The 27,200-nt window shown below is 40.5% G+C and overlaps 1 protein-coding gene across 5 annotated transcripts in view; it reads left to right on the top strand.

The window, feature by feature from the left end:
- Positions 1-2,607: 2,607 nt before the first annotated feature.
- Positions 2,608-27,200, top strand: part of FAM184A (family with sequence similarity 184 member A) — an 89,319-nt gene continuing 64,726 nt past the window's right edge. For 3 of the 5 annotated variants that reach the window (XR_012074963.1, XR_012074964.1, XM_072965800.1), the window contains exon 1: positions 2,608-3,207. Coding sequence is in view for 3 of the 5 variants with exons in the window: in XM_072965800.1 (XP_072821901.1) it covers positions 3,040-3,207 (168 nt within the window). In the remaining 2 variants the exon portion in view is untranslated. The remainder of the gene's footprint in view (positions 3,208-27,200) is intronic. The other 2 variants (XM_072965802.1, XM_072965801.1) reach the window with 1 other exon arrangement.

The following is a 27,200-nucleotide window of genomic DNA, read 5'->3' as shown; positions in this document are numbered from 1 at the left end:
AAGTTTTAAATTTTGATGAAGTTCAATTTATCTGTTTTTTCTTTTGTTGCCAATGATTTTGGTCCACTAACTTTTGAGCACACATCTCAATCCTCATTTTAATTTTTAACTTTAGGTACTGCTGTATAGGGTTTCCCATGTCATCCATTTTTCAAAGTCACAAGAATTATGTTACTAAAATACAAATCTGATTATTTCATTCACCTGCTTAAAGCCCTTCAGTGGCTCATCACTGCCTTTAGAATAAAGCCCCAACCTCTTTATCAAGGCAAATAAGATCCTACTCCTGAATAATCCTGCTACGTGCTCTGCTTCATGGAGTCCATGTCTACTACCTCTCTTCATCTGAAAACTTCATCCTTCAGGAATCCGGTCAGATATGACCTTTTTGTATGTGTGAAGCCTTTTCTGTCACTCCAAGGCTGGGTTAAGGACCCCTTTTGTGAATTCCTTTAATCAACACTTACCACACTGTATCACATCTTATTACTTATCTGTCTTTTCCACTAGACGGCTAACTTCTTGAGAGCAGAGACTGACTCTTAGTCATCACCACAGCCTTAGCACCTAACGCAACACCTGGCACAAAATATGGCATTTGAGAAATATTTCTGCATAAATCATCTCATGAGAGAAACAGGTACTAAATAAAGATTTCTTGCCTAACTAGCTTTTCCTGTTTTCTCTCCTATTGCACAACTCCTTTACTGGATTTTTAAAAAATGAGATTCTGGGTGATGGGATTCTGTATGTATTATATTACTCTTTGTTTCTGTGTGTTACTTATAATTAAGCAGAATTCTTTATCTTGTTTTATCCCACTGTGGTCAGGTAAAACTATTAAATTCACGGAATGACACAGGGTGTCTCTTGAGCAGAGTATTTGGGAAAAGGCTCTTGTTGGGCTATGCTGTGTAGTGATGGCAGGAACTCACGAGGTTCAGAGTGAACTGCCAGTGGGCCACTTCTAACTCCGGCGTTCGAGCTGGAAGGGACAGATAACGCTGTCCTTTCAGAGGAGGCACTTGAAGGATGAACTAGTTGTCACTCATCTGAGGCTACACGCTGCTCTTATTTCCAGTCCTGTATTTTTCCCACTATATCATAGAGACAGAAACAAAAACACTTTCTTTGTCCCTATCAAGACTTAGCTATAAAAATTCAGGGGAACTTAGGGAGCTTTTTGAGCATATACTTCTGCGTAGACTGTAAAGGATTTGAGAGTTCTAAAATGATTGTGAATCTTCCATGCCTAGAATTTGATGAAATAACACTAGCTCCTAATTCTCTTTAATTTCATTTGATCATTAGTGCTTAAGAAGGGAGCAAAATTTGCACGATGTTTGTTTCTGGCCATCTGCTCCATTCAGAACCTTGGAACTAGACAACTTATTTTCTGAAAGTTCTGTTAGAGGGAAGTCTGAGCACCTAGCATCTGTGAAAAGAGGTAACCAATTTTGAGCTTCCTTTCTGGAATTCCAACAGTTCTGGAAGTATTTCAAGTTCCTATTCAATCTTCACCTTGCTGATTTAGATTTTGTCACAATCAAGTACTTTATGTCAATATGGCCCCCAGTGGGATTTGGTAATAATCTCAGATTTATAGGATGGTTAGTTGCATGCTAAAGAAAAATTACTTATTATAACATGAGAGGATTCAATCCTGCAAAACTGCACGAAAATAGATTTCTAAAAAATAGGCACAAATCTGTATTTTTAAAGTTTGCGTTAAGAATGCCCTAAAATGATTTCAACACAGGATACATATTAAAAATAGTAATAGTAATTTGACTTGCAGGAGTAGAGATGTTAGCAGAAAAATAGTAGGAAATAAACACATTTAGTTAGGTGAAAAGAAGAAAAATAGTACGAAATAGATACATTTAGTTCGGTGAAAATGCATAAGTAATGACACATTTTGGCCCAGCCCCAAATCCTTCAGGAGCTGACATCTTGTTCCAGCTTGTTTTCTCCCTTTACTTCTACTTGGCTAGATTTCATATATAATGGCCTGTGGTTCCACTAGACTGGTGCAATGCTGTATCAATTGACTGATGAGGTGTGTACACTCAGCACGTACTTAACGTTGAATGAGGGACAGTCCCTGGCACGTAGTAGGTCCAGTTAAGGCGTTAACAATCATACTTGCGTGAGTTTGGAAGGAAGGGTCAGGGTAAGGGTTACCTGACTCCCCGTGGCTTCATTATGCACGTCTCCGGTGCTGAGGCCAACGTTGGGAGGGAGCTGGATGTGAATTTGCCGCTCTTCTTGGGGAAGAGCCACTTGGGCCCAGCGCACGCGAAGATGCACGTGGAAAGGCTCAGTAAATCAGCACGCGTTCTACAAGCCGAACGTGACCACAGCCTCATTTTCCGTAGCACGCGCGGCACACAGGCTTTACCACCGTCTGGCGGGGCCTCGCGGGTCCCCGCCGCAGGGAAAGCCTCCGGCGGCTGCGGGCCCTCGGAGAAGCGTCCGCACTGGCCGCCGGGCTGCGGGGCTGCGGGGCTGCGGGGCCGGCGGCGGCGGCGGCGGCGGCGCGGGGCGGAGCTCGGCTGCGGGGAAATGACGTCGTCGTCCCCGCGCGCTCCGCGGGCCGCGCGCCCTGGTAACGGCGGCCCCGCGGCTCCCGCGTCCTCCTCCGCGTCCCCGCCTCCTCCCGCAGCAGCCGCGGCGGCGGCCGTCTCGCTGGGTCTTGGTACGCGGTAGGGACGGGACCTGCGGGGCCAGGCTGCCCACGACGCCCCCGCCGAGCGCGAGCTGAAGAGCGGGCCAGAGCGGATCGGGCCCCGGGCCGCCGCCACCGGACTCTGCCCCGCGCCGGCGTAGCCCGCGGCTTCGGGCCGGCGGGGCCGCCCCGTCCCTGGACGGCGGTGACCGGGGGACGGCGGGCGGGTGGGCGCGGGCGGCCGCGGCTGGCGGGCGCCGGGTGTCGGGTCCGGAAGCGGCCGCCCGGGCTCCTACGTCCCAGCCGCCGTCGCTCGGCGGGCCGCCCCCCGAGCGTGGGGACCGCTGCCCCGGCCGGGGTCTGCCGGGAAGATGGCGACCCCGGGCATGAGCTGGCAGCAGCACTGTTACGGCGCCTCGGCGGCCGGGGCGGCCAAATTCGCGCCCTCGCCGGCCGCCGCGCAGCAGGCGGGGCACAGCGTGGACTACAGCCAGGACATGCACCTGAAAATGAGCAAGAAGATCGCCCAGCTCACCAAGGTAAGGGCGCGGCTGCGGGATCCGCGCCGCGGAGACCCCGTGCGAGCCGCGCCGGGCCCGCCTGCCCAGCCCACCTGCCGGCCTGGGAGGTTGCGCACAGTTGAAGGGGGCTGGTTCTGGGGAAGCAACAACCAGAGACTTACCTCCAAGAATCGTTCAAACTTCGGTGCAACGCTAGTTAATTTAAACTAAACAGGTCGACGGCATGGCTAGGTTTATGGGATTTGCACCCTGTTATCCTTCAGGGGTAAGTCAGCACAGAACAAATTAGGACAAATCTACTTCTATTGCACTATAATAAATCACTTTAGTTTTGCTCTCGTGCATCTGCCAAGGCTTCAGGAGGCTTTACACTACAGTACTGTAGAGTACAGTACCGTATTTACCCAACACGAACCAGAATCTTCGGAATTCATTAGTTATCTTGCCGGTTACGTAGTTAAGTGGAGAATAAACCTGAGCGGTGTAGGAGGGTAAAACATACCTTTTGTGCCATTTTGGGTATTCAGTGAGTCATTTCTTATCCTGACAAAATGTCAAACAAGGCTTTTTAGATGAATCATGTATGTGTATTTAGTTAAATGCTTCAGTTTATCAGAACAGAATTTGTAAAGAGCAAAGTGCCTGCAAATTTGGCCAGTTGTAGTTTAGGATGGTACTTGAACAGTAAGATTTTTCTAGTTTAGTAAATGTTGATAAGGAAAAAGAGTTGGTATCTGTGGAGCAAGAGCAATTTAGATCTATTAAGCCACTCTGTTTAGATCTCAGGAGCAGTCTTGCCATACCCATTAAGTGAGAAGAAGTGATTCGTGGCTTTTGAAAGTAGAGGTGATAGAACTTAATGTGTTTAAGCTGAGTGGGCTAACCACTTGTTACGAGTGTTGGCACTTGAAGAGAGGAGGGCATTGTGAGGTTGCTCCAGGATAACCTCTGAAGTCTGACTCTTTCAACTCCCAAACTCGCATTATGTAATTGCGTTACTAGTTGGCACTTTCGAGAGGGTCAGGTTAGACAATGTTGGAAGAGTGGAAAAGAAGGAAGAGGGATTGGAAAGGGACAGGAAGTAGGTAAAGATATTTTGGTGAGGAAACGTGATTGAGAGTAGAAACAAAAATAGCTGAAAGGACTGAGGGATGAGAGATCGAGTGGATGAGCAAAGGAAAAGGTGCAAGTGCGTAACCGTAAAACTCATCCAGGCAAAGAGTAAGGCAGCGTTTGGGGAAATTTTGCTTGGTTTTGGTTTTAGGTCAGCACCGTTTCAGAGGTTGCTGCATGTCTAGTGTTTACTGTTTCTCTTATGACAGAGGGTCCCCAAATTCAGAAAAAGGAAGGCCCAAAAAGAAACAATAGTATACCTTCAGAGCATTACCCATTTGGCAGCTAAAATCCAGGCTTCCTGAAATAGTGTTTGGTCTTCAGAATACTGATGTCCAGAATGAAGCACGTGGATATTTATCTATTCTGATCTTCTCTCCAGTGTGTCCACGACATCCATTGTTCTTATTTTAGATTGTAACCCTCCCGGGCTCTGCTGTAAATCATAGAAACGCTCAATAAGTTGGTAGTGGAACTGTGTATAGTTTAATAAAAGAAGTTTCTTTTCTCTTCAGTAAACTGCTTTTCTTTTTACTTAAGCTTTTTTCAGATTTCCTGTTCTTTTATCAGGAACAAAAATTCAGCACAACCGTTAAAGGTGGGAGTATGAATAGAAGTTGCAATCGCTTTTTCTCTTTATACTGCCCACCTCAAATCTAACGAAGCAGAAGGCTGCCCTCAGGCCTGTGCTCTCATCACAGCTTGCGTGCTACAGCTAATCTTTACTGAGTATTGCTTGCACTCTGATTTAGTGTTTGTAGTTACAATCTCTAAACACTCACACCACTGCTTCTGCTCAGTGCCTCAGACGTTTAATCCTTTATACTGGAGTTTCTCAACCTTGGTACAGCTGACATTTTAGACTGTTGGGAGCAGGCAGGGCTGTCCTGTGCATTGTAGGATGTTTAGCACTGTCCCCGGTGCTACCTGGTAGGTTCCATGCACCCACAGTTGTGGCAATAAACATGTCTCCAGGCATTGCCAGATGTCTTGGGAAGGGGTGGGCGGGGATCATTCCAAGTGGAGAACCACTGATTTACACTGAAATATCCCACCTCTGTCTCTTGCCTTTATTACTAAGACAAGACAGCAGAATGAAACAGTGTGATATTAGGACTCTATTTCAGCCAACAACCTTCAGTTTCTAAAACATACAATAAAACCTGCTTCCCTTAGGTAACAATTTGGAAACTGTCAATTTTATAGACACATATATTGTAAATACTGTACAATAAGAATGATATCATGAGGAATAATATTGCCTGTTAGAAACTTTACTGTTATCTGCTGTGTAGAATTTTCACTCATGAGGAGTTTATTAATAAATTCACCTCAGTAGAGATATGTTAATAGAACTGTGGTTGAAACTTGACAATAGCTCATATTTCAAAGTTAGATATTATAAAGGTAACCAAAAATAGAATTTTATTTCTTTTAGAAGTGAGTCAACAGAACTTGACTCTTCAGCATCACAGTTAGCATGGCTTGGGGATCTGACAGGGTCTTGAGTTAAAATTCGTGGTTTACCGCTTATTGTTAGTATGACCTTAGGCAAGTCATTAAACTCTGAGGCCCAGTTTCCTAATCTTTAGAAGAGACAAGATGATACTATAACTCTCTACTGTAGTAGGCGCTTAATTCAGGCTGTCACTGAAAAGAGCTACTATATGCCAACAAACAAAGTATTAGTAAAATATTGGATAGTATGTTTTTAAAATGCTCCTTTCTTTTACAAATAAACCATTCTGCCTCAATAGCATTATGTGATACTGCATTTCTTTTGTGGGTTTTCTGCTAAATTCTTTAAAAGTGTGTATAGTAATTTTTCTTGTATTTGAATATCAGAGTTTAAAGTTTTCACATTTGCTCTGTGTTTTTGTAAGTACAGTATTGAAAATACAATATACAATTTTCAGAGATTTGGCTGACAATGAGAGAAGGATGAAAGTAATCTACATAACTTTATACACAGTAACATATTTTTGGCTAACTCAAAAGCAATCTCAGCTGCAGGCATGTTTGTTCAGATTCTGTTTCCTAAGGACCTAACATAGCAAGCCGTCTCATGGAAAGGACACAGCAGTTCTTCAAGCTTCTTTCATGAACAGGCACTTTGCTAAGTGTTATAGATACAGCAGGGAGCAAGGCAGTGTCTGCCTTTTTAAAGTGAGTCTGTTATATTTAGGTTGCTAATGTCAAACTTTAACAGTTACTGTTAGAATCCTGAGTCACGTTGTGGCAGATTTCTGGAATTGTTAATGACTGAGCTGTGTCATGATAGGCAGAGAATCTGGATGGGCTGAGTTATGTTTTATAAGGTCACATTTGTGTACTTCTCTAGTCTCCACAGTGTTGACTCTTTAGTACACTCAATCGAAAAGCAGAACTTGTAGGATGAAATTATAAAACAGCTTTATTTTTGTCACTCACTGTCCTTTTCAGTTTACTCTGTGAGACTGTCTCATTCCCTGCCTGTGGATAAACTTAACTTTTCTGGTTGATTTGAGATACTACAAATTATCCTTCAGTGACTAAGTCATACAAATCTCAATTTGATTATTAAAATGTCTAGTGCCAACAAATAAAAAACCCAAACCAAACCTGAGGTAAGGATGACGCTTCTCCCCTGTGCCCACTCCCTAGCTCTGCCTATTGCAAGGGGGAAGGGGGCATCATTGACCTTTTTTCTTCCGACTGAGCTTTTCTACTCCTCCTCCTTTGTCTTGCCACGCCTGGTTTCTGACCCCTCCCAAGTTGCACAAGGAGGAAGGGAAGAGAGGAAAGAAAAGCAGCAACTAACATTCGATGAGTGTCTGGTGACCTAGCGTCAGAGCTGTTGTAGACTTGGCAGATGTTTAAAGCGCTTTCTTTCACCTGTGGATCCTCCACCTCCCACTTCAGTTGCTCGCCTCACCTTGCTAGACAGTGAGATGCATCTGTGTTCTGGCTGGTGGTTTTTGTCTTCCTCAGCCTCTTGGATCTGGCAAGACCTTCATGTTCATTCTGCTGAGGTCTGTGCAAGCTCCACTTAAGCTCCTTGGATGGACCCAGATGATGTCATCCCAACTTGCTCTGTCTCTCTCTTGTAGGGCCTACATTGGTCCATGGGGAGCACTCATTCTTTGTCCAGACAGACTCTGGAAGTGGTCCCAGTTCAGCCATTTCTCCGCTGTTCTCACTGCCTCTTCATCCAGCTGCTTATCCTTAGAATCTCCAGGGATGAGTCAGGTTCCAGTTCAATATGTTCTTCAAAGTGATTGAGACACATATCAAGCTCTTCAGGTAGTCCCATCAAAGCCTTTCCTTTAGGCTTTAGGTGAGAGCAGGCATCCACTTCCATCCACCCTCCCTCTGGAAGGCAAGGGCACTTGTTCCTGTAGCCCTCCACAAGGAACTCTTCTCCAAACCCCCCTCTGTATTCTCCTTGAAGCTTCTCTCACTAGTGTCCAGGGTGGGAGATAACATACCTCAACACTTTAGGCTGCCTCTTTTGGAAATTTTGAGAATGTTTTGACATCTGCTTTGAGATGTCAGTTGTCTGGTTGGCAGTAGAAACTTTCCTTTTAATATTTTGTAATGTTAGCTGCTCATCCAACACTTTAGTTGACTGTACTTTTGGTATAGTTTGGCCCAATTACCACTTACAGACATAACTGGTATAAGGTAGGGTATAAGTTTCCAAAGAGCAGGAACAGTTGCTTTGTGTTCTCTGCTTAGCATCAAACCCTTCTTAAAAGTCTTCTGATACTCAACTTATGTCTCTCCTCTTGAGAACTGCCCTGACCAACCTAGGCCCTTTTGGGTTGGCCTTACTCTGGATTACTCTAACATTTATTGTCTGTACTTCTATTAGATACTTAATAATATAAATTTGCGAACACTGCTTATTGTGTTTATAAATGTACTTTGTTTCTCACCTATAAAGATCGTATATTTCACATAACCTTAATATGAATGCTTTGCATGCAGTATAACAGCTTAATAAATAGTTATTGAAGATGATGATGTACCAAGTAATTTTAATATATAGTAGAGAAAATCAGTACATATATTTTTCAGGAGTTGTATCTACTACTCTCCAGGATTAATGCTAGGTCATTTCATCTAAGTTAAATTACTCTTAAATATTACTGACTTCCCCTCAAACTGGTTCAAAAAGCTATATTATTTCATAATATACTTATTATTTTGATGCAAAAGTAAAAAAAAGCACTTTGTCTAAAATATAAATATTATCATTTCAAAAGGAAGGTAATTGATATACCAGATTCTTTAGCAAGTATGGAAAAACAGTGTTTTGATCATTTAATGTGAACTTGCTTTTACTGCTATTGCTGATTGTGGTTATAGAATGCCAAAACCAGTGAGATTTTCAGAAACAATCCTATTTTCTCTGTGTTAAATACAACTGATTTCTCACTAGTTGGTTTATTTGAAGTACCTGGATTCTCTTTCATAATAATACTCAGTTTTGGTTATGACTTGGGTTTTGTCAGCTGGGCACATCCAAACCTGGTATCTTTTTTCCCTCCTTTATTGCAGCTTTGTCATTCTATTATGCAGTTGCTTGGATGTAATCTTTTAGTGGTTTAGTGTAATCTTTGAGTGGTTTGAATTAATATCCTACATTTTACTATTGGGCACAAAAGCATGATATGCTGTTAATTGTCTAAAAACTTATAAAGGGATTGCCTTTAGAGTTAAAAGGTTTAGTAGAAGAAACCGTAGATTTTTATCAGCCAAACCCCCTCATTTTATAAGTATGGAAGTTGAGGGCCTAAAGTCATTTGAAGATCATACAGCTTGTCACGGGCAGAACTTGGACTTGAACCCAGGTCTCTGGAATAGGCTAGGAGAGGGGCAGTTATACGAGCAGGTCTCCTTTTCCTGTGTATGCCTTCCTTCCAGCTAATATCACTCACTCAGTTCCTAAGAGGCCACGGAGTTGTTTTTCCCCATATTGGAACCATGTTTTGCTCACCATCTGAATCATAGACTTGGTAAGAGTGAAACCAGCATGCCTCTCCCATACACTGCACAATTTCTGGGTACGTAGGTTGTGCAGTTTATAACTGTAGCTTTGGTAAATTTGTAACAGCTCTTTTTTTTTTTTTTTTTGTATTCTCAGATAAAATGTCACAATATTTTCATGTTTCTATTAACAGCTTTAGTCATTCCAGACTTAAAAAAATTCTTTAATTATATTGATTTACATACTGTCATACTTGGTGTCAAAGTTACTACTATGTGGTTACTTTAATGTTTTTCCTCTGACTGCCCTGAGGGCAGGGGGTTGGAACTTTTTCAGTCCCCCATCCCATCCCCTCTCTGTTTTGTTTGTTTGTTTAGGAAAATCTCTTGCTGTCTTCTAATTGCCAACCTCTTCAAAAGTAGTATGAAGGATAAGCATTCAGCAGAATGTGATTGAAGCGATTTGTTTATTTGAATCAATAAGTAAATTCCTATACTTTCTTAAAATTATGAGTATTTCTGAAAATTTTGTCTCTCTTAAATTTGAGATGAGAATGAAGAGTAACCTGGGTCTGTAAAGCCAGTTAGCTTGCACGTGACAACAGGAAGTAACAAGGTGGGGCGAGGAGTGGTAAAATACTGTGATTCTCCCGTTTCAGTTTATCTTATATGAGATTAAAAAAATTTTTTAGCATTTGGATAAACTTGAATATTATGCTGTGAAATGTGATTGATGTGAATAATAGAAGTTCTTAATGCCATACTTATTTTTTCACTGCAGAAGGTTTCTGTCCTGCAGGCTACTCATAAATAAAAAGAACAGTAAGTCTGTTGGAACCAGTGCCCCCCACCCCTTTTGGGAGACAAAGGTTCCAACACTGGTTCCAACAGACTTACCTGAAGAGAGGTGGAAGAAAATTGCTAACTGAATTCAGGATATTTTTTTTTGTAAATAAAAACAATGTTATAAATATGTGGGGGAATTATTACTATCAGGTTTATGTTTTATATTTCAAGTGTGTAATCTGAGCCACAAAGGTTTTTCTTTTAGATTGACCTCATAACTTAACAATCCTTTAAAATCTTTAGGAGAATAGTCTCTGACTGCCAATCAATTAATATATAAAAATGAATTTTGGAAACACCAGTCTTTGCAGGTTGAGGATCGCCAGTTGCAGTCAGTATTTTGGTATACTTAACATTTGAGACCAAAGCAAATATTTTAGAAAATAAACCTTTTATTTTTAGCTTCTAAACTACAACAGTGAGACCTCAAAACTTATTTCATTAATGATTACATATTTTTTTCGAACCAAAACTTTACCAAGAATGTATAAAAAGCAGTAAAGTTGAATACGAAAATTTTTTAGTCCTAGATCTTTTACTACTGTCATTTTGAGATATAAATGGAGGCTGAAACTCCCAAAGGACCTATTGTGGCTGGAAAAACAAGACTTAGTGATCAACCATAATACTTGAGATTTGGATACTAGACTCAGCTACTGTGTACTACTTGATTTACTGTAAGGGAGATAGTATTTTAATGACTTTTAGAAATTACTAATCTGTACTTCTTTATATGTACCATCTCTGTTTTAGGGTTTAAGGAGGTTTGGAAATAAACATTTGGTTCATAAAGTACATTGCTAATATTTAAATTATCAACAAAATTGCAAATTTTAGTAAAACATTAGGATAAATTCCTTTTCACAGTTGTTGAAGAATGAATTATTTTAGTTAACTCAAGAGTTACCATAGGGATTAATGATTTTCCACCTTCCAAAATAATATACTTACATTTAAATCACACCATTCATAAATTACATGGAGTCCTTTATCACTTCCAGATCCTTGTTGATAATCAGTATGTTTATAGGAGATTAGGCCAGACCTGTACTAATCTTGTGCCAAATGCTGAACTTTTATTTCTGAATAAATTCTGTTACTTTAATTTTCATTTGCCACTTCTCTCATATAAAATGAATTGCAAAATTTGACTATTTACATACTCTAGATATTAGACCTTCTGGTTGGAAAGATTTATTCTGTTGAATGTGTGTCTGCGTGTTCACAGGTATTTGCATCTTTCATTCTGTTTCTCCTTATGCACAGTTTAATAACAGAATCTCATTTCTTTCAAAAACATTTATAACCAAAATACTAAATAGTATTCTGTTCTTATTCTTAGATCTTTTTGCCTAGTGAACTGCTCTGTAAACAAAGTACAAATAATTTTGAGAGAAAGATTTGTATTTGTATGTGTGTAATATGACGATCCACTCAGAGCCACAAGAGAAGACAGACTTAAATATGACTGGAATAGAGCACAAAGAGCCATATGGTTGCCAGACTTTCGTTGAATGCCTAGTCCGTGGAAGACACTGTGCTAGGTGCTATTAATTAATACTATTAATTCACTGTTCCATTTTTAGATTATATATTTTTCTCACTTTTTCCTTACACATTTTTGTTTGGGGGGTGCAATTATGTTTCCCTATAGACTTTTGAGAAAATGTGACCAGAATAAAGTAAATGAACATTTTAATCAAGAGAATACTTTTATCTGACAAATGTTAAATGTTTAATTATGGGCAGCTTTTTCTTTTTGATTTGTGCATTTTGGGTAGTATACCTGATTTTCTTAGATAAATAAACAATGCTAGTACCTTCCAACTCCTTAAATAAGATTTTTAAGAAAAATTTAAAGAATAATGTTGACACATTCTCTGGTTACAAATCTCTGCAATGACCAGGGATAAAGGGGGTAAGGGAAATTTCAGTCTTCTGAATCCCAGGAGCTAATGGGTATGTATTGGGGTCTGTGCTTTCGGTCTCTCGTGGGTGGACCAGAGGACCACGTTCCCCGAGCCATTGGCCCAGGGAGGCAGCAGAGCCCACCATACCGGTCAGAGGTGTGGTTCAGTGGCTTAGATAGACCCCAGTTTGAATTTCTGCTTCACCATTTACCAGACTGTGGCTTTTAGTGAGTGTTTTAATCTCTCAGAGCCTCAGCCGCCTCATCTGTATACAAATAAGAATAACAAAGCCTATCCCATAGAATTATTACAAAGGGTAAGTGAGATAATCTGTGTAGGAGAAGCCAATAAATCTCCATTTGTACCCACTCTCCAGGCCCCTCCCCCTTGTTTCAGTCTGCTGGCATCGTCTCTAGCAATTAAGTATGTTTTATGTGTATTTTCTCCTCTGGTGGAGATGTATTCCACATTTTTAGAGACCACAGCTATCAAAAGTAAAGATTGAACAGAAAATAAAAGAGAGTTAATTTTCATTATTTAAGGTAGTTATGTTCTATCAAGTTATTCAAGGGACGTACAGGGTTATGTTTCTGACATCCTGTGGTCACGTTTTCATCAAGCCATCAATGTATAACCTTGTTTTAGGTCTATTTTTGTTTAACAACACCTTATTTAATACATACTGTTGATTCATTAACAGAGAACTTACAGCCAGCAGCACTATAACTCATGCTTGACTGAAGTCTAGCACACTGTAAGTGTTAGATTTTGAGGTTACATATACATTTGAGCAAGTACGCAAATTTGGAAATAGGGAATCCACGAATAATGAGGATCTACCGTGTCTAAAAATGAATGCAGAACTTTGCATCTGCTGTTTACCTTGGCCCTGCTCTGGTTTGTCAGATGTTGTCATGGGCCTGTGTTACCACCCTAACCACCCTCACATGAGTGTGGGTTTGACTGTTATTATTTCCCTGAACACTCTCAGATGGGAGGGCTGGAAGGGATGGTGGGGGCAGGAGTACTCATCTTTTGTGCTAGTTGCCAGTCACCTAGCAGCCACCCTGCAATCATGAGCATAGGATAAAATTACAGTCGATTCTCTCCTTGTTTGTGAATTGTAGTCTTCATAATCTCAACTGGGATCTACCACATTGCCCTGGGTCAAAAAAAGGAATAAAATGTTTGAATTATTCCATGGCATGGAGTGAACCTTTTCAGAATATAATATTGACTTATTTGAACTGAAACAAAAGCCTTGTTTTTTATAGTCATTTGCTTAAAATGTTTGCAGTTACAGTTCCTTTCTTCCCAACACAAACTGTCAGTGTGGGAGTTGGTTTTGTTAAGACTTTGTACCTAAAGATAACTAGAAATCTTTTACTCCCTGAGACTGCAGAACATTTGGTTGTTAGTTTCTAGATTAACTTTATGTAACATACATAAGACTCTTTAAAAACCATTTATTCAAATATAGAATGTTTGGTAGATATTTAGTCTTACTGGCTCTATTTTGATATGTATCTTCCTTAAATGACCTAGAAGATACGCACTTTCATTGTTGATCATGGAGTATGTTCATATCAGTACACGCTTTCTTGTCTCAATCGCCTGGTGATGATCAAAAAATACTGGTGGGAAAGAAGCCCAGATAAGAGAACTCTGTGGTCATGAAGGCATCAGCAAAGTTTGACTGCAACCAAGCCTGTCACTTTAATATCACTCTTCAGGGCTACGTGTCTTTAACCTTCAATCCTGGGTCTGTCACCCTTGCTCTTTGTTTCATCTGTTTCTATTTCTGGATTGTGGAACTTTGCCAGAGAAAATTAGGGGACTGGATAGTGGCAGAATGATGCTATTCCCCTACACCAAGACATACACGCCCTAATCCCTGGAACCTGTGAATATGTTACATTATGTTCACAGGTATGAGTAAGTTAAGGATCTTGACATGGAGAGATTATCCTTGATTATTTGGATGGGGCAAGTTTAATCACCAGGATTCTTCTGAGTGAAAGAGGGAGGCAGGGGAGTCAGTGTCAGTGATGGATGTGAGAAAGAGGGCTGCTCATGAGGTCACAGTCAAGCTGAAGACTTGACTGGGGCTGGAGGCTCCACTTTGGAGTTGACTCATGTGTTGTTTGCCCAAGACCTTAGTGCCTCACAAGTGAGACTCTCTGTAGCAGGTGATCCCAGGGAGTGGAGGGGAGAGAGACCAAGATGGAAGTTACAGTCTTTTCATAACATAATCTTACAGTGACATAGCATCACCTATGCAGTATTCTGTTGGTTACACAGACCAACCGTGGTGTGATGGAGGAGGTGACAACACAAGGATTTGAATACCAGGAGACAGAGATCATTAAGGGCCATTTTGGAGGCTGATTCCCCCCAAGAGGGAATCAGAATTGATTAAAGATATTATAATGAGTTCAGAGAGTTTGAGATGGCTATGTATACCTAGGTAGAAATATTTAGCAAACATTTGGGTATGTGTCTTAAGCTACAGGGTTAGAAATGAAATTTAAAAGTCATTAGCATATAGGTTTATTATTAAAATCATGAGTGTTTGGGGCCTTAAGCAGAACAGAAAACATTTAGAATAGTTGCTGGGGGAAGAAGGAGAAAAGAGCTGACAAGATTAAAGTGAAAAGATCAGTGAGATGTGTGGCTGTCCTAAGAGGAAATTAAACATGATGTCTGGTATCAATTGGAATGCTTTGCAGTTTTCTGCAAAGTCCTATGCTGTCCTATGGAGAGGACCACCATTGTTCAGCAAATGTAGGAGAGAAGGCAAGGCATTAAAGGATTAATCCAAAGCCTGAGTTTTGCCTGATAGGTATAGTAGAACTGGGATTTAAGAGAATGAAGGAGCTTTGATAGAGTAAGTTGTGCAGTTAATCCACTCTTAGTTGTGTGCTACATAGGGAAGGAAGTGGGTTAAGATGAAGCTGATAGACAAAGGAAAATGTAGGAATTGAGAGGACCATCAGTGTGTGTGTAGATAATGCCCAGTGGCTGAGAGAGAATGCAAGGAGATGTAGCATGAGAGGGGATTAGAGTAAGACTTTTGAGGTAGAATAAGTTACAACGAGATCCTGGGTACAGTCTTGAGAGTGCTTATAAGGGAGTGAGGTTCTTAGAGTTAGGAATTCCGAAGAACTTTTAGTCTGGTCTTTAGGATTCTACATCCATTTTTGAAATCTCCAAAGATAATGGCAGGGTTTGGATAGGAGGAAAATTTGCGAGTCCCAGGCCAAAATTTACTCTGAATGAGGGCAGTTACTTGGAGCCTGGTTTGTTTCTCTGTTAAGGCAGGTCAGGTGATAAAGTTAAGTAATAGGATGAGACATAAAGCAAGAGGCATTTTTCATTATGGGGGAAGAATAATGACTTGGAATGGCTAACGGTAAGTACCATTTTTAAGCAACCATTACATGCTATTTTCTTACAATGTTTAATATAATTCTTACCATACCCTGTGAGGTTGATATTAGACTTGAGGAGGAAGTTGAGTATTAGAGAGGTTAAGTGACTAGTCCTAGGCTTTGCTACTGGAAGAGCTGGGATTTGAACCTCGGTCTGTCTGACTGTGTCATGTTACTATTTTTAGAAAGCAATGCTAGGCAGCAAGGTGAGTGCCTGCATCAGTTCCAGATCCCATGTGTTTGGTGCAACATAAAGTCAGGTTTCTTTTGGAAGGGAATCTGTGTCTTTGGTTGAGAGGGGTGGAGATGGGGTTCTGAGGATGTGGGAAATTAGTGTGTGTGTGTGTGTGTGTGTGTGTGTGTGTCTGTTTGGTTTGTTATTTAAATACCGACTCAAGGATTGCATAGAATAACAGTAAGAAGAGGGGTCAGTGGTGAAGGAACGAGGGAATGAGGATGGATCCTGGAATTTAACTTGTAGCTGTTTTGCAGTCATATGTCTAAATAAAGTGAAATATATGGCCTGACGATGTAGAACCATCTTATGCTGAAGTTTTTTAAAAATATCAACTAAAATTATAAGTATTTAACAGATGTTAAACAAGAGGCTAGAATTTTTAAGAAAAATGTGATGTGATGTTTTTAAGTGAATTATTTCACCAAATTGTCTTTTTTAAGTTGATTATTAATTTGTTTTGTACAAAATTTCTGGAGAGTTTGTCATCCTAAAAATAGTGAATAACATAAATAAAATTACCAGTATTCTCCTATTTACTAAATATATGGGATTTTTTTTAGGTGGTCACCTTTTTATTGATTGATACCTAATCTTAAATCTGAAAATGACATGTTATAAAATCTAAATGTCTTTTAGAAAAATAGCATAGAAGTTATTTAAGAAAAGAAGAGATATTGTGCTAAATATAGCCTCTGGAACTGACATCTCTGAGGTAGGGGACCTTGCCTGTTCTGCTTTATTCCTATGTGGATACTCATTCAGCAGCCATTCGAAGTATCCAGTAAACACTGGACACTGCGGGGGACACGAATAAGCCAGGAGCACATCCTCCAGGAGCTCGCAGTCTGACAGGAGTACGAGATGGAAATTACCTGAGACAAAGCGGTTTTTGTATTAAGTAAACCTGCTCTTGATGCTTAGTGTTATTGGAATGGAACTCTGGACAAATCAGCAAGAACATCTGAGTCCTTTCATTTCCTCTGCTGAGCGCAGCTGCCTTCACCGCAAGATGGGAGGCAGAGGGGGACGGTCTTGTCCCCCGCATACCTGGTTACGATTTCTAACGAGGACTGTATCAATAACTAAAACCATTACACCAAAAAGTGTGTTGTGCACTACTGTGTATCAGGCACTGTGTTAACCAGTTTACTTACATCACGTCTTTTCATCATAACTATGAAGTAGGCATTATTCTCTTCACTTTACAGAAAAAAAACTGAGGCTTAGAGATGTTTAAAGTTACCTCCTCTCAGGTGTATAGTTGAAGGAAGAAGGCTAATCCTGGTTGCTTTTCTCTAATGTGTTTGGAATCCTATGTAAAATCCACAGTCTGCTATGTTCCAAATGGTAAGAGCAGAGCCCATCTTGGAAGCTTCGAGCCGGCTCGTTTTATCTTAATGTCCTGTCTCTGTCCCTGGACCCGGCTCCAAATACAGGCCCCCGGTCATCGGGCTTATCCTCAGGCAGTTGTGCCTTCTTTTCCCAGACACTTGTTGGGTTTTTATACTTGTTCTCTGGAACTCTCATTCTGTGCTCAACAAACTTCTCTGCAGCCACATCTCTTCATAAAATAATCTTATCTCCTTACTTTAATTGAAAACCTGGCTCCCTCCCAGGATACTGTCTCTCCTGCTGCTTTTGCAGGTCCGTACTACTTGTTCTCACACATTTCATCAACCAGATACTCATAAAGAAAATGAAGTTCCATCGGGAAAACGAAGAGCTTGATTTTTTATGCTGTGATTTGTGAGTGACCAATTTATACTTATTAAATATAGTAGCAAGTTATAAAATAGGCTTTATTTATAAAAATGCAGTGGTTTGAAGTGTTTGTATTAAGATTACTTATCAAACAAGAATAGTCCTTTTGTTGAAAACAGTAAAATGTGCTCTTCTGCCAAAATAATACTTGCGATGAGAGTAAATATATAAAATTCATAGCCAACTCTCATTAATAAAGCATTTAGAATGGTAAACATCTGAAGTACTGATATAGTGCTTTGTTTATGATAAATACTATATAAGTCTTATGCCTGACAGAATGTTTGCTTATCATGGTTATAGTTGGGTGCACAGCATTTGCTTCAAGTAATTGTCTTTTGTTGTGACCTAATTCAAACACAGATTGAAATACAAGGGTGAAAAAAACTGAAATAATTCCAACAAGTGGAGAGGATGCTAGAAAGAAGCTTTAAAAGAAACATAAGCTGGAAACCAAACCCTAGGAAATAGTTTTATTGGATATGATGGTTTCTGAAGTTGAACTGTCAAAATAAATGGGGAAATTAACAGTGGACATCTATTATTGGCCAAAGAAAACAAAACAAAACAAAACAAAAGGAAATGAAAGTTCCAGTAAAGGGGAAGAAAATTGTGGAATACAGTCATTAAAGTGAGGAGATGGCTGTGTTACCTAAGCTACATTCCCGGTGTCTACTGCTGCCTTTCACACCACCCCAAAACTTGTATAAAACAACAACCATCTTATTCTTATACATTCTTGGGTTAGGAATTCAAAGAAGCAGCAGCGGGGATGGTTTGTCTTCTCCGCAATGTCTGGATTTTCAGACGGGAGTGGCTTGATTAGAGGGAGCTGAGACAGCTGGGGTTGGAGGCTCCGCTTCCAGGATGACTTCTTTACTCACATGGTGCCCAGACTGGGATGGCCTGAAGGCTGGGCTCAGCTGGAGCAGTTGACTAGAGGACCTCCATGTCCTCTCTGCGTGGTGGGGGCTTTCACAGTGTGGCGGCTACTGGAGACTGGGTCCTCCAGAGACAGAAAGCTGCAAGGCTTCTACTGATCTAGGCTCGGAAGTCATTCAGTATCCCTTTTGCCACATTCTGTTGGTTACAAGTGAATCATTAAGGCCAGTGTAGATTGGAGAGGAGGAGAATTGGACACTATTCCTGATGGGGGAGTGGCCAGATCACACTGCAGAAGAGCATGTGGAATGGGAACTATTGTGACCATTTTTGGAAAATACAGTCTGCCAAAACTCACACATTTTGGAAGTAGAAGAAAAAACTTAACCCACATTTACAGCCTTTTCAGTGATTTGCCACAGACTTTTAAGGGGTTAAAAAAGAGAAAGAGTTGGTAACCTAATATGCATTACTGGAAAAGAGCTCTCACTGCCATTTTAAACACAAATATAGACTCTCCAGATTAGCAGAGACATTTTCCCTCTACATTAAACAAAATCATTATTCAATATATGGCAACAAGAAAGCTTTTTTATTATAAGCATAGCAGAAGGTTAGAAAATACAATGGTGTGCACTTTGGATACTGTCACTGCTTAGCCATTTGCCAGTCTTACCTGATGAGACAATAACCAAGAAGAGCAAAATTTCAAGGCCTTTGGAGATTACTTCCAAGATTCTGGAACTTTGCTTCAGTGGTAATAAGTGTATTACGTGTATTTGAGCAGCAGTTTTTGTGGGTTTCAAGTCATACTACATTAATTTTTAACCGTATTGTAGAAGAAAATTTTCAATCTGTTACAGCTCTTATTTCTGTCCTCTTAGCCCTTTTGAGAAAAGCAGATGGTGGTACTCAATAAATAGTGTTGTGCCAGGAAGGAGGAAGCCCAAATCTTCAGCACACTGGAGAGTGCCCTCCACCTGGCTTATAGAGGACATAGTCCTATCTAGGGGATTGAAGGAGGTTAGCGATCTTGTGGCTCACATACTGAATATTTATGATAGCTGAGCTCTTTCTTTTTTATTTGTCTCTTGGCTCCATTTTGTCACAGTGTAAATGCTCAGCAAGTGTGAGTGCCCACATTTATATCACTTTGGAAAGGAAGGACGTTCTTCGTAGATTATATGAATAACTTTAGCTTGGGAGATATTTGAAGATTTTAGTGACGGAGCTGATAAACTGTGTGGTAGGACTGTGATTCAGTGGCCACTTACTTTGATGCCCAATGCCAAGTGATGCCCTTGAATAAGACAAGAGATATATTCTGGTAAGCATAAAATGTTGCTGTGGGATGGTAGAACCCTAAATTAATTTTAAGAAGCTTCTGTCCATTTTTAAGACTGTCATCTGTACCTGGATGTCTGCCATCACCTCAAGTACGACATGTACGAAATTGAATTAATCATCTTCTCCATCAGACATCTCCCACATGCCAGAGAATAAAGAAAGAAGCCAAAAACCTAGTTTCCTTTCTCAACTTGAGCATTTCTGTTTGACTGTACCTTCCCTTGAGAGTGAAACTCTGTGATTAAGTTTTCCTTTTTACCTTATTTTTTTTTTGTTTCTTTCTATGATATCTCTTTTAGATTTTCCTTTTATTTGCATCCCCCCAGGTAGGAATTGAAGCAGACCCTATTTTTGTAGTCTCCTGACTTTCGTGCTCTCCCTATTTAAATTTATTGTTCTTCTTAGAGCTATGGTACTGCTAATAAATGTAGTCCCCTGCATGAGTACTCATTCCTCTTTGTTGTTCGCTAAACCAGATCTTAAATCCTCTGCATGGTTTTTGCTTATTTACATGTTTGTGGGGTAAGGGGTTTCCAGGGTTTAAGCAGCAATATTAGGTTTCTCTAGAGAGACATCAGAGCCAATAAGATGTATGTTGTTAAACAAGGAGGCTATGAGACTGAGGAAGGAGGCTCTAATGCCATCGTGGCCTGGGTAAGCAAACCAAAATCTAAACCTGGAAATGCCTCAAGATTATGAAATCTAAACCTAAGAACAACCAGTCACAAAGAGCCAAGTAGGCTTTAAGCCATAGCCAGTCAGATAATTTGTTTGCTTTGTGTTCCCTGCACTCCCAATCACTTCCAGCTTGGTGCTGCCCAATATGACTCAATTTTTGCTCAAAGTCTTAACATTTTAACTATGCCTCAGTTTATCTTTTAGCAATAGTTGATAGAATCTATAAATATGACTTATAAATTGGCTCACATAATTATGGAGGCTGAAAAGTCTCAACATCTGTAGTCAGCAAGGTGGAGACCCAGGGGAGCCCAGTCCCAGGGCAGGAGAAGACCCATGTTCCAATTCAAACGGAACGAAGAAGTTTCCTCCTCCTCAGCCTTTTTCATTCTGTTTAGATCTTCACTTGATGGGATGAGGCCACCCACATTAGGGAGGGCAGTCTGCTTTACTCTGTCGTCCAATTCAAATGTTAATCTCTGCAGAAACACCTCACAGACACACTCAGAATAATGTTCAGCCAAATGTCTGGGTACCCCAAGGCCTTGAGCTGACACACAAAATTAGCCATCACAGCCCTTCTATTGGAAAAAGTTTCCTTTCATTAGCTTTTAGTCACTTACAGCTCAAATGGCAGACAGGCTGCAGGCCACAGTGAGAAATGGGGAGTAGAGAAAGCACGAGATGACATTTACTAGTGCCCACGAGAGAGCGCAGGTGGAGGGCTGATCTGGGGGCTTGCAGCCCGAGGCTACCAGGAGGGAGAGACGTGGAGAGGATTAGAGCGGAGGACTAGACATGGCGGAGGCTGGAGTCAAAAGAAAAGGTGATTTGGAATGTGGAGAAGTTAGGAAGGACTGGAAGTGTGGGAATGGGAAACAGAAGAAGGAACTGAGAGAACGGGAGAAGCTGAAGTCCGCAGAGGTGGGGCTGACAGGGCCCTGTGAGGTGAAGCTGGGTCTCTGCTGTTGGGGTGGGAGCAGGAATGATAATGACCAGGCTTCTCTTTTAGAGGAGTGGAGACTGCAGGCTTTGTAGGAGGAAGGAGAGAGTAGGTGATTAGACCTGTTAGACCGAAGGCAGGGCTTTCGGGGAGACAGTCAAGACAGAAGCCGAAAGGGTGGAAGAAGCTGGTAATAAGCCGCATTCCCTGTGGAGAGTAGCAGAGGGTATAAAAAGCATGTCATGATGCCCAGAGAAACACAGTGAAGGAGATTCGACACCAGAGACATGTATTATCTGTACCATGTGTACTTCCAAGGAATTAGGCTGCCCTCACTAGTCATTGGGGAACTGCGGATCAAAACCACCATGAGACACCACTTCACACCCATTAGGGTGGCTGTAATTTTAAAAGTGGACAATAAATTGTTGGCAAAGATGTGGAAAAACTGGAGCCTCATACATTGCTGGTGAGATTGTGAAGTGATGCTGCCATGTTGGAAAATAGTTCCTCAGTTTCTCAGTGGGTTAACATACACAGAGTTACCACGTGACCCATCAGTTCTATTCTTAGGTGTACACCCGAGAAAGTTGAATGTATGTCCACACAAAAACTTGTAAATGAATGTTCGTTACAGCATTACTTACAATAGCTAAAAAGTGGAAACAACCCAAATGTCCATCAACTGATGAATGGGCAACAAAGTGAGGTATATAATGGAATTTTATTTGGCCTTTAAAAAAAAGACAGAAATACTGATACATCCAAAACACAGATAAACCTTGAAAGCATCCTAAGTGAGAGACGCCTGCAAAAAGCCACATTATATTATGATTCCATTTCTCTGAAAGGTCCAGAATAGGCCAGTCCATAGAGACCAGAGGTAGATTCGCTGTTGCCAGGGCCGAGGGGAAGCGGGGGGTGGGAGCAGCTATGAACCGTTATGGGTTTCTTTTCAGGGTGGCGAAGATATTCTGGAATTAGGTAGTGATCGTCATTATACAACCTTGTGAATATACTTTAAACCACTGACATGCACACTTTAAAAGTGTGAATTTTATCATAGGTGAATTAATGTTTCATTGCTATTTTTGAAAAAAGGGAAGTGTTGCAATGTCCAGTTACTGAAGGCTCAGTACAAGAGCATTCCTGAGTACAGGACCAGTAAGATGTCTGTGTGAATTCCTCTGCCTGCTTTAATCTTATCCTGAGCAATAATATATGACTTCACAGATTTGATGAGCTACTTGCTTTATTTCTAGGAACCCTTAAACACATTGATCACCAAAAGTCACCTCCTGTGCTGCACTTTGGGAAAATCTGGCTTATTTTATGTAATTACCAAGCTAGCATGCTTTATTTTATTGTAATTTACTCCTTTACCTTAGCTTTCCTTTCAGGGTTTTCCATGCAGTATTTTCTTTAAAATTTTCTGTTTAAAAAAAAAATGCAGAAATGGGGTAGTAGAAAGAGGAATATGTGCTTTTTTGGTTTTGGTCATTAATTTAATTTGAATTTAATTTCTCTAAAGAATTTCAGTATTGACAAGTTTAAAGCTCTTTTCTAGAATTTCATTACCTTTCTTTAAATCCTTTCTGAATGGCACTGAGGTTTTCTCAGTAGGAAGAGCATCATAATATTCATCTCATTAAACTATACGTAGTTCCTGCTGAGAAGTAGATTGAGACCTGAAAATGTTTATTGCCAGGAGAAACAACAGAAAAAATATTTCAGAAACACAGAGTAACTTCTCTTAGAATTCAATTTAGGATACTGCTGTTATGTTTCAGAATTCTCATTCTTCTAAAATAGGTTGGCATAGCATTTCTTTTTAATTGCTGAATTAGTTCATAAGGCCCTTACTTTTGCACTTAGTAAAGCAGAAGGTGATTCTCTGCCTTTTTTTCCAGTCATTCCGTCCCTTGGTGTGTGTGTGTGGCTGGCCATCCAAAAGGGGAGGGGAATGAGCATGTAGTTTGTTAAAAGGCCACTTGATGATTCTTATACTGCGTCCTACCTACCCTTTCATTAAATTGAGAATGACTACCATAGTGATCAAATGTCATTAATGGGAGTGTAATATCCCTTTGGTTGTTGGGTAGAAAATGGGTAAGCACAGTTAGCCTTAGAGAAGGCTAGAAAATTTGAGGTAATGTGTTTTTAGAAGTGCCTGCTCTGAGGGAAGATAGAAGCTCAGAACAGAACTGTAGACATGGAGTCAGAGGCTCCTTAGTTACACTTGTTCCAGCCCAGCTCTCTCTGAAACAGCAGGTTACTGTCGGGGTGGCGGCGGGTGCAGGGATCATGTGCGCAGTCGGTTAGTAGGTGCCACACAAGTCCCCTGTATCTCATAATGGATGAGCCTTGACTGAAGATAGAATGAAATCTGTAGAGATCCATAACCTCCTTGACGCACGGAACAGCTGGAAGAGGGTTTCTCTCCTCCCCCTTTGAATCAACCAGCAGATTCTCTTGCTATGTATGACCTCCTAAATTGCTCTTCACTTCTGTCTCATTTCTCCCCACCAAGGTTTGTGAGGACCTCAGGCTGTTTCCTGAGTTATTTTGATGTGTTTTGACTGTTCTTTAGTCTCACCCCATCCAGTATAACCTCCACAATGCAACCAGAATTTTAATTTCTAAAATGCAAGTCAGATCAAGTTATTTCTCTGCTTAAAACCCCTCATTGGTTCTCCATCACCTACAAAGAAAAGCATGTTTATTTAATTCTGTAAAAAGTGCTGGTACCTTGACTTTTGATTGATTCGTTATATTGGGGCATTTCCTTTAAGAAGACTCAGTATGTTGAAATTCAGGTGCCCCACGAGTTTTGCACAAAGTCTCTCAACACAGCCTGTTGGTCTCTCTCAGCTGTTGCTGCTTCCTGACCCGTCTCTGGTGGTAAGTTTGTTGATTCATTTAGTGAAAGTGGCTGTAGGCTTAGGTCAGGAGTGGAAACCAGATCAGGTACAACTTTGAAGGCCACAAAAAAGGATTTTGGCTTTTTTTTTTTCTGCATATGTATGACAGAACACTATTGGAGGGCTGAAGGCAAGGATTAGTTATGACTTATATTTTGAAAGGACCACTTTGGCTATTGAGTGAGGAATGGATTGCAGCCCAGCATATAAGTGGGAGCAGCGGCATGACTGAGGGGCCCACTGCGGTGGTCCTGGCCCTTGAGCCAGGGGTGACGGTAGCTTGCACTAGGGTTGTTGCAATGGATGTGGAGAAAGGTGCAGAGATTTGTGATATATTTTGGCAGTATAACTGATAGGGCCTAATAGTGGCTTCAGGTGGGGGAAAAGAGTAGAAGGAACTCTTAGGTGACACATTTGTATGTTTTCATTCTTTAACAGCAATGTTTAGGGGTAAAAGGAGGAAATGAGAAAAATATAATATAGTTGTCTGTGTCCAAAACAGATAATGAATGCTATTGTAAGCCCTTGAATTATGCTTGAGTGAGGAAGGGAGTATGTGCCTTGGAGGATGTAAGGGCTAGTCCAGGGCCGACGTAGTGGAGAGACTGTGAGACTGTGATTAGACCTCAGGATATACGCAGGGTGTCCATACTCCATCTCAGCACCTGAGTCTCATGCTTTGATACTGGTATCTAAAGGCTCTGACTCTTCAAGGAGAGTATCTCCCCAAATTCAGCCAGATTCTACAGACCTCAGTGTGTGTTGCATCAAATAATCTTATCCTAATTTTACCTGACTCACCTCCTTAAATTTTGCTGACATCCAAGCTCTTATTCAGAAGCCTGTTTATTTGAGTCCTGTGATCAGACAAGACAACAAATGATAGCGCTCCCATTCTAACTCCACCTCTCAGTCCAACGGCAGGATGTCCTTACAGATACAGATTCTGTATAGCCCTGTGGATCCTGTGATGTACCAGCTAATTGTCATGACATTTGCTCTTCTTAATATCTGTTCTGCATTCCTGGCCACTCAGAGGCACATTATTGGAGTACGCAGGAGTAGGGCTGGGGTCTGATGTGGCCTCTCAAATACCAGAGAGATGCCAGTCAGAATGGCTTCACTCTCTTGATGTGTGGCACAGGGAATTCATGCTTTCGATGTGCTGCCTCTTGAAGTAAGAGGCAGGAGAGTCGTGGAAGAATCAGCTCCCTGCCTGGCCTCCTGAAAAGGAGGTACCAGGCAGCTGCTGGAAAGTTACATTGGTTTTATCTTCCTTCTTCCTGGCTGGGGACACTTTACTCTTCATCTTGTTTCCACAGCATAAGATCGTTGGACTGTTAATTTCCTCCTGTTTTGTTTATTTGATATAGAACCTTCTAAGGCATGAGTTAAAATGTTGGTTAAGAACTCACTAATATTGCCCAATACACATTTACATGTGAGATATCTTATATGTCCAATTACTTCAAAGACTCTAAATATAGGATTAAAAAATATGGAGATGGAATATATTATTATTATGTTAAATAAGTGCTGTAGTAAAGATATGTTAAAAATATTATAGGAACTTATATATTGAGGGTCTCCCTGGAATTCGTATGCTGGTTGGACTAGAGATTATATTATGGTAGATTAAAACAATTTTTGACATAGTCTTAACAATCCAGTTTTGACAATATGGATTAGTGTAATTATATATTATGCATCTCTCTGAATTTCCTTTGAGAAGAAGAGTAGACTTGGAAAATAGCAATAATACTGACAGGAAATTGGATGGGTATAATAAAAACTATGGTACATATTTGGGTAATTTTTTAAATTTAGTGAGCGTAACAATTACCAAAAAGTTTTGTGTTCATCTGAGGATCAACTTGGTACAATTAACTTTCCAAAGTTTACCTTTTCCTTCATGGACACAACTCTTTTTCTAACTTCTCAGTTTACAAATATTAGTGTGATTTTAAATTCTTCTTTGTACTTTGTTCCCTATATCCAATCTCTTATTAAATTCTATTTTAGGAAGAGAGATGCAAGAGAAAAAGGTAAGAGTTTTAATAGGATAAAGGGTGACAAAATATTTTTTCCTTTTTTCTTCATTTTTATCTATTCTATTTTTCATACTTTTTATAATGCACAAAGATTACTTTGGTAATCAGAAAATATACAGAATGTATAACTTTTTTAAAAGAGTTTTTGATCACTGGACATGACAAGAGGAGGATGTTCCAGGGAAAACACTAGTATTGGCAAAGGTGCAGAGAAGAAAATTATAATTAGTTATATAAGTAGTTATGAAATATTTACTCCCCTAACCCAGATTTTTGCAGTGTAAATGCTTTAAAAAAACAAGTGTCTTCATTGTATTTGAGAAGATAGTTGGAGTTGAAAATGAAAATATAGGAAATCTTTGTTTTTGCAGTTTTGCTTTTTGCCGCTCTCATTACTGAATTCATTGTGGTGCCTCATGCATTGTCTGTGAGTGAGGATGGTGGGCACTGTGGTCTCCTTTGCCATTTTTGTAGCCTACTCCACATTGCCTTTCCATTACTATTCTGCGTCTTCCAACTCAAAGGTGCAGAAGTCTCCTGTTTTGTTAAGTTACTGATCCACTGTTGCTTTGTGGGTATTCTTCTATTGGAAAAATAGGGTTTGGTGGGGAAGGGAGTAATGCAGAATCACTTTTTGAGGGGACCTGAGCCAGAGCCAGCCCTGTGAGATGCTCATGTAAGCTGCTTAGTAGCTAGGAGGTAGAGAAACAACTAGATGCCAATAAGGGTTTAAAAAAAAAAAGAGGCTAGTTTCTATTCTATTTCCTTGATATAATTAGAAGACTAAAACAAACAAACAGAAAACAGTGCTTTTGACAGTAATAACATTTTGTTTTGGTGAATGAAAGAGAGGAACAAGCCTTTCTTTTCTCTTAATTAATTTTTATCAATATAGCAAGGTTTTCCTAGCTTCTTTGTA

The sequence above is a fragment of the Vicugna pacos genome, chromosome 8 (assembly GCF_048564905.1).
Source record: "Vicugna pacos chromosome 8, VicPac4, whole genome shotgun sequence".
NCBI lineage: Eukaryota > Metazoa > Chordata > Mammalia > Artiodactyla > Camelidae > Vicugna > Vicugna pacos.
This window is presented reverse-complemented; position numbering and strand designations above follow the sequence as displayed.